Here is an 8,178-nt window from a genome sequence, read left to right as displayed (position 1 = left end):
GAGACATATTAAACTTTTTAAAGATCTGTAAATCCTGAGTTTGAGCGCAAATTCTACGTTCAAAACTCCTACTTGGGGGTAAATACGTTTTCAGAATTAGTTTTTTTTAATTATTAAATAACGACGACATGAAATGTAAAAAAGTTTTACAATAAACTACAGACGTCATGTATAGGAACATGTGGAGAAAATAAAAATTAATCTATCATCGAAAATAAGTAATTTTGTTCAACTATTAATTTCTATTTTCTCATTATTCTGGTTTCTCATTATTCACAAAGATTTCGCAGATTTTCTAGAATTATTATTGAAAAGACGACATTTGAAGGATTTAAAGAAATTTGCCAATAAATTCAAAGAAGATAAGAAAACGAAATAATCAATTTTAGCATTGATTTATTGACAATTTCTTTTGAGAAATATGTTCCTAACCATCTAATTAGATTACTGTATAATTTTTACTTTATTTTTTACTATTATTTTTCTAATTCTGAAAACGTATCTACCCCTAAAGTAGGAGTTTTGAACGTCGAATTTGCGCTCAAACTCAGGATTTACAGATCTTTAAAAAGTTTAATATGTCTCAAATGAATCCGAAAGAAGTTTTCCACAACACTGCATACTCAGTTCAACTACCTTACATAGACGGTCACTCCCATTAAGATAAATTGATAACCGTGAACCACGCAGAACATTTATCCATCAGCTTCATAAAATATGGCGCTGATTTGTGTTTAAAATGCTATACCTGATTCATTAAAACACAGAATATCCATGGCATTTGATCATTAATAAGCTTGGAAAACGACTTTTCATAAATTGTTCCGTTTTCTTCTTTAACATTAACATTGTATTAAAAGAACTGAATGATGAGTAAATAAAAATATTGTTTGAAGAATTAGTAAATTACTGAAGTAAAGAATAGAATAAATTCTATTTAGAACCCCGCAGCTAGCAATTATACCTCCAGAGACTAAGAGAGCTCTTGAACGATTATCCAACATTTCTGACTGCCATATAGCGGTCATCTCGGGCAGAAACCTGGAGGATCTACAGGTAGGTGCCATTACTAAATATCAAGGTAGTAGATAAAGAACAAAGTTGGAGTAGATGGGATAATATATTACCTGTTTAGAATATGGTTGGAGTAGATGGGATAATATATTACTGGTTTAGAATAAGGTTGGAGTAGATTGGATCATATATTACTGGTTTAGAATAAGGTTGGAGTAGATGGGATCATATATTACCTGTTTAGAATAAGGTTGGAGTAGATGGGATCATATATTACCTGTTTAGAATATGGTTGGAGTAGATGGGATCATTTATTTCTTGTTTAGAATATGGTTGGAGTAGATGGGATCATATATTTCTTGTTTAGAAGATGGTTGGAGTAGATGGGATCATATATTACTGGTTAAGAATAAGGTTGGAGTAGATAGGATCATATATTACCTGTTTAGAATAAGGTTGGAGTAGATCGGATCATATATTACTTGTTTAGAATAAGGTTGGAGTAGATGGGATCATATATTACTTGTTTAGAATAAGGTTGGAGTAGATGGGATCATATATTACCTGTTTAGAATAAGGTTGGAGTAGATGGGATCATATATTACCTGTTTAGAATAAGGTTGGAGTAGATGGGATCACCTATGCTGGAAACCATGGTTTAGAGATTCTTCATCCTGATGGTACTCGGTTCAATCATCCTATGCCTCCAGGGTAGGGCTTTAACAGAACTTTTTAAGAAGCAATTTATTCCGGCAATTAGGTCTGGCCATGCTCATGCTTCTTCAAAAAAATTCCCCAGCCTTACCACAATCAAATAAATGGTTTTTTGTCTTAAGTTAAAAAAATTATCCAGGACATTTAATTTTCGTTGTGAACTTGTTGCGCGCTGTGGTATTAAGTCTTTTATAATTTTAAAATTCCCTTTTTATAAGGGTTAAAAGAAAACTCGAATGCTTATGCTCTAAATACCCCCGAAATTTATAAGAATATTTTATTTTTTTTTTTAAATTGAAAAAAGTTTTTTTTTTATATTTTTAACATCACTGAAATATGAATTAAATATCAGAAAAATACAATTTTTTTCTTCCGTTTTTATAGTTAATGTCGTTTTCTGTCCTAATTTTTGAAACTGATGCATGATGGCGTAATTCTTTGATATTTGAAACTCTGATCAAAATTCATAGTTTAAAATATCAAAGGTCCAAGACAAGCAAGATGTATGTTTGGTCTGTGTAAAAATGGTTCTACGTCCCTAGGTATAAAGAGAGGTTAGAGAAGCTGGAGGAGGAACTAAAAGAGAAGTGTACTTGTCATGGAGCATGGGTGGAACCTAAAGGTTTGTATTTGAAGAATTTTTTAAATTAATTAAATAATTGATCCTTTATTATTGTCAATAGATTGTTTTTGCACAAAAAATATCCAAATGCTACAATGAAATTTAAATTTAAAGGTTCTAATCACTATATCTTTGCAACCTGATGGTGTTTGATATTTTAAACTTAGATTCTTTGATCTAACAGAATTTTGTCTGTGACATTGGACTGCAACAATATAGGGATTAGAAATCATAGTTTGTGGCAAAGACTCAATTCCTTTTTAGGTCGAAATCGACTGGAACACAAAAAAAATCTTATGGAAAAGCAAAACCTTTTATGAAATTGGTTCAGTTCTTAATCCTAGGTTTGCTGGTTGCTTGGCACTACAGAGAGGTTCCAAAAGATAAAAAAGAAGCATTATTCCTCCTAGCAGCTAGCATATATAAAAAGTAAAAATAGATTTTTAATTTTTGAAATATTGTTAATTTTCATAAACTTCCGTTAATTTTCATAAACTTCCGTGCAATACAGGACCTTTGCCCAGTTCTATCCAGAATGCGTGTATAACTAGCCAGTCTTTGTGAAATATTTTTCAATAATATTTTTAATATTTATAAACTTAAGAAGTCTTTATAGAGGATGTTCCATAAGATTTATGCTCAGTATAGACTTTAATGTATTTTTATCCAGGTCAATTTTTGGAGTTGATTGGACAGAAAGAGTTCAGGTGAAAATTTTTGAATATTGTGCAATACAAATTTGGAAATATGAGATTACTGACATAATGTAAAAAAGAAATTATTTTTTTTAAAATTTATCTAAAGAGGGCAAAAATACCATTTTTCATCAAGATTTTAGATTTTTTAGAAAATACCTCTTTTAGTTTTTGAGAGGACTTTCTTATTATATTGTATGATTAGGTTATATATGCTGGAGACTCCGCAGCTGATGAATTTGCAATGGAAGTTCTTAAAGGAGTTGCATACACATACAAGGTTAGTTGTACATACAGCGTACATGTATAGGTTAGTTGTACATACAGCATACAAGTACAAGGTTAGTTTTACATACATCATACACGTACAAGGTTAGTTGTACATACAGAATACACGTACAAGGTTAGTTGTACATACAGCATACAGGTACAAAGTTAGTTGTACATATAGCATACATATACAAGATTAGTTGTACATACAGCATACAAGTACAAGGTTAGTTGTACATACAGCATACACGTACACGGTTAGTTGTTCATACAGCATACACATACAAGGCTAGTTGGATACATACATAATACAAGTACAATGTTAGTTGTACATACAGCATACATGTGCAAGGTTAGTTGTACAGTTGTACATACAGAATACACGTACAAGGTTAGTTGTACATACAGCATACATGTACAAGATTAGTTGAACATACAGAATACATGTATAAGGTTAGTTGTACATACAGCATACACGTACAAGGTTAGTTGTACATACAGCATACACGTACAAGGTTAATTGTACATACATCATACACGTACAAGGTTAGTTGTATAAATAGAAGACACATATAAGGTTAGATTGATACATACAGCATACAAGTACAAGTTAGTTGTACATACATCATACATGTACAAGATTAGTTGTACATACATCACACATATACAAGGTTAGTTTTACACACAGCAAACACGTACAAGGTTAATTGTACATAAAGAATACACGTACAAGTACAATGTACAATGTATATCTAGTCTACAAGTATTGCCTAGGTTATAAACGAGGACGCTAGCGCTATTACAAAGACATGGGCAAACGCAAGATTGCAGGTAACAATTAAAAATGTTTTTCTCCATTTTTTAATAAAACATATACCTAAACATTTAATCCCCCCTACCTAAACCCCCTGTTTATATAATATTTCAGTACTTGTAAAAGTAAATAAATATGCAGGAACAGTTATAAAGAGCTTCATATAATTATTCAATTCAAAAAATACAAATTTGCAACATTTCATTATTGCTGAAGATTTAGAAAACAACATCTTATAAATTCTTTCGATGTCTCAGTCAGTTCTGGGTTAAACTATTTGCTTTACCCTCCTTTTAAAGTTGACGATCCCTCCCTTTCAGGGACCTGATGCCGTGTTGACTATGCTCAAGTACCTGGAGAGGAAGTTGACCAGCAGGAAGATCAAGTGTAACCGAACCATCAGTCTACTCTCTCTCAACAGGGCAGACGAGGTGGTGGAGCTGAAGGTGGAGGGGGAGAATGGAGATGGAGAGGATGGATACAGGATTAGATCAGGTTCTATCTCCGCTCTATCAAGAAAATTCAGGCCGAGGAGCCAAAGCCAGGTAAACATCTTCAATTTCTTCACGCATTTCACAAGCAAAATGTTTAAAGATTTATAAGAATTTTGTTTGAAATATCAAAGATTTTACACCATCAGGTTGGCAAATTATAGGGATTAGAAAATTTGAGTTCCTTTATGAGTTTTTTTCCCTGCTAAATGTGTAAATATAATTGAGATATTAATTAAGTTTTAGTAAATACGCATGATTTAGTTTTCATTTAAAATTCATTTAAAATTTGTATAGTCCATTCATTGTCATCGTAAAACCATTACCCCGAAACTTCATGAATAATTAAAAAAATAAACGATTTCTATGTTTTTTTTCCCTAAAATTGTTTTTCTCTAAAACACAAAGGTTTGTTCTTAAATATAACCATATTTATTAGTAGAATAAACAAAAACTATTCTCATTATGTTAAATAACATATTTGTTTGATTGAATTAATTATATTTAAAAATATTAGATTTATTTTAAAGAAAGTCCTTAAACGTTTATTAAAGTGCAAAAAATGTTTATGATGAAGAAATAACAAATTGAAGATTGTTATTGACATATTCATTTCTAAAAGTACAGGGGTTGCCACGATAAGGGAAACAAATTCTAATTCTTCCCATCCCTTTATATCTATTTATTCTTTAGTTTTTAAAACGTTTTAGGTCGTCATTAAATTCTGATTTATGATGGTTAATCCTGTAAAACAATTTCAGAAGTATATGTCATCAGCGAGCTTCAGACAAAAATAATCTGCAACCTTTCAAACTATAACTAGAAGGTAAACCAAACCTAAATAATTATAATTAAAATTGTAAGATTTGGATATTTTCTTTTTAATACAGTGATAACCAAAAAACTCTAAAAATAGGAAGACGACTTTAAGAATCAAGTAACACTTTTATCTTCGTAACAACGTCAACGTTAATTATTGCCATAATGTCGTCCTCTCATTTCAGTTTTCTGGTTTTCACTGTACTTTTATTTATTAGTTTAGTTGAAAACTTCTTATATTTTATATTATATTTATTAAATTTATCATTATATTATTTTCATTGGTTTAGGTTAAAACTTCTCATATATTATATTATATTTATTAGTTTAGGTTAAAACTTCTCATATATTATATTACATTTATTAGTTTAGGTGAAAACTTCTCATATATTATATTACATTTATTAGTTTAGGTGAAAACTTCTCATATATTATATTACATTTATTAGTTTAGGTTAAAACTTCTCATATATTATATTACATTTATTAGTTTAGGTGAAAACTTCTCATATATTATATTATATTTATTAGTTTAGGTTAAAACTTCTCATATATTATATTACATTTATTAGTTTAGTTGAAAACTTCTCATATATTATATTATATTTATTAGTTTAGGTGAAAACTTCTCATATATTATAAACTTCTTTTATTTCCTATTTTAGGAAACATTGCGAAGCCTGTATTGTCTTAAAGGGATTATATATTTATTCAAAAATACTCATGAAATTTTAAAGTTTGGACCCCGCCGTCCAAACCAATATCTCCGCTAAAAGATGTCCCCGAAGGCCTAGAATGATTGATAGTTTTTATCCAGAAAGTTACAATCACGCTGACCCTCATTGACATCTTTGTTTCTAATTTTAAAAAATTAGAATATTACGTGGTTAACAGGGATAAGACTTTACAGGATTTAAACTGTCTGCTTCCATAAATTTATATTTTTTATGACTAAGCTTTTTATTATTTATTTGACGATATTAATAAAACTCTTCTAAAGCTCTTGTCAATGTTCTCAATTTCATAAGAATTCCAAAGATGAAAGATTTTCTCAGGATATTTAAAACTATTTTTCGTACAATTGTTTGTAAATTAATCTCGGGTCGAATTAATACTAAAAGTACCGATCATATTATCAAGATTTGCATTATATACAATACCATTATGAAATACAATAACAGTCCCTTTAAAAAATTACAATTTTTGTTTTAGATTCTGGGAATTGGCTGTGAATACACCCGGTAAAGAAGGATTAGATCAATGAAAAGATTTACAAGGTTGAGCAGGAAAATAATTCAAACTTTGTGGCAAGGAAGATAAACCAGGAACCTAACCCAATATATTTGGGCAAAATAAAATAAAAAAAAACTCAGCACTCAGTTGAACTCTCCCCCCCCCTTTAGATAGATATTTAGTTAGATAGATATTTAGTTAGATAGAGATTTATTTAGATAGAAATTTAGTTAGATAGAGATTTAGTTAGATAGAGATTTAGTTAGATAGATATTTAGTTAGATAGAGATTTAGTTAGATAGAGATTTAGTTAGATAGAGATTTATTTAGATAGAGATTTAGTTAGATAGAGATTTGCAGTTGTAATTTTTGGAAAAGTATTTAGTACACCAAGAAGAAAAATTAGAAATTTGGTCAAGTAATTTTGAATAACATGGTAATGTCCTGAAATACGCTTTTTGGACCCCCTTCCCCATAAAACTTAACTGAAAGTATAATATATATAATATATAATAAATAAAATATATAAAAATAAAATTTTATTTCCAAGACTGAAAATATTGGGGTAAACTAACTTTAGTACTATCCAGAAGGGAAATTTATGCGATATTACCAACGAGGTTATAGTGTATAGAGTGATGATGTACGCTAATCCTTTACTAATTTTACAGGCCATAAACAACGAGGTTATAGTGTATAGAGTAATGATGTACGCTAATCCTTTACTAATTTTATAGGCCATAAACTATACCGAGAGCATACTGTATATTTGTTTATTATAAGTTGATTCTGGCCTAAACTATGGTATGTCAATATTAGTAAACAGTTGTAAGTGTACAGTACAGCTAACTGAGCACACACAGGTAGAGAACTATTATCCCTCCTGGATATTACTGGTAGGACTGTTTGACCTCGAGGCTTCGCTTGTTTTGATTTGAAGTATGAGAAAATCAAATATTTCTGGTGACATATTGGACACAATTGTTCGTTCTTCTCAATAGCTTTTCAATAAAAGGAGTAAGATTTTAATATACTTCAGTTTAACGTGGGGGAGGGGGGAAGGCAAGACGGGACTGTATTTATCCACCAAACTGCCGTATTTATTCGCCAATCTGTCATATTCATCCACCAAACTGCCGTATTCATGAGGCAAACGGTCGCATTCATCCACCAAACGGCCTTATTCATCCCCCTGTCCTGTCGTATTCATCAGGCAAACTGCAGCTGTATTCATCCGGCAACCTCCCATATTTATCCGCCAAACTGCAGTATTCATCCGGCAAACTTCTGTATTTTTTGTGATTTCTCAAGAACTATTTATACTAATCACTCTAATAAAGTCCTGAAATTTTTTTTTTCACAACGTCTACACTCTACAGCAAATAATTGCTAGTAGCTCAGATTTGGTATCCTTAAGGAGCATGGAATAAAAGGGAGAAGGAATCGACCCAGCCCGCCCTACCATATGATTATACATGCTTTGCAGACGAGGTACTCCATTTACAA

At 30.7% G+C, this 8,178-nt stretch overlaps 1 protein-coding gene across 1 annotated transcript in view; it reads left to right on the top strand.

Moving 5' to 3' along the window:
• LOC111708546 (alpha,alpha-trehalose-phosphate synthase [UDP-forming]) overlaps positions 1 to 6,837 on the top strand; it is a 34,845-nt gene extending 28,008 nt beyond the window's left edge. The window contains exons 21-30 of the mRNA XM_023481954.1: positions 942 to 1,056; positions 1,628 to 1,725; positions 2,271 to 2,350; positions 2,695 to 2,782; positions 2,994 to 3,057; positions 3,251 to 3,325; positions 4,090 to 4,146; positions 4,450 to 4,674; positions 5,382 to 5,446; positions 6,652 to 6,837. Coding sequence (XP_023337722.1) covers positions 942 to 1,056; positions 1,628 to 1,725; positions 2,271 to 2,350; positions 2,695 to 2,782; positions 2,994 to 3,057; positions 3,251 to 3,325; positions 4,090 to 4,146; positions 4,450 to 4,674; positions 5,382 to 5,417 — 838 coding nt within the window. The 3' untranslated portion in view covers positions 5,418 to 5,446; positions 6,652 to 6,837. The remainder of the gene's footprint in view (positions 1 to 941; positions 1,057 to 1,627; positions 1,726 to 2,270; positions 2,351 to 2,694; positions 2,783 to 2,993; positions 3,058 to 3,250; positions 3,326 to 4,089; positions 4,147 to 4,449; positions 4,675 to 5,381; positions 5,447 to 6,651) is intronic.
• Positions 6,838 to 8,178: the final 1,341 nt, after the last annotated feature.

The sequence above is a fragment of the Eurytemora carolleeae genome, unplaced genomic scaffold, assembly GCF_000591075.1.
Source record: "Eurytemora carolleeae unplaced genomic scaffold, Eaff_2.0 scaffold824, whole genome shotgun sequence".
Classification (NCBI taxonomy): Eukaryota; Metazoa; Arthropoda; class Copepoda; order Calanoida; family Temoridae; genus Eurytemora; species Eurytemora carolleeae.
The sequence above is the reverse complement of the archived record's forward strand: the minus strand, read 5'-3'. Positions and strand labels throughout refer to the sequence as shown.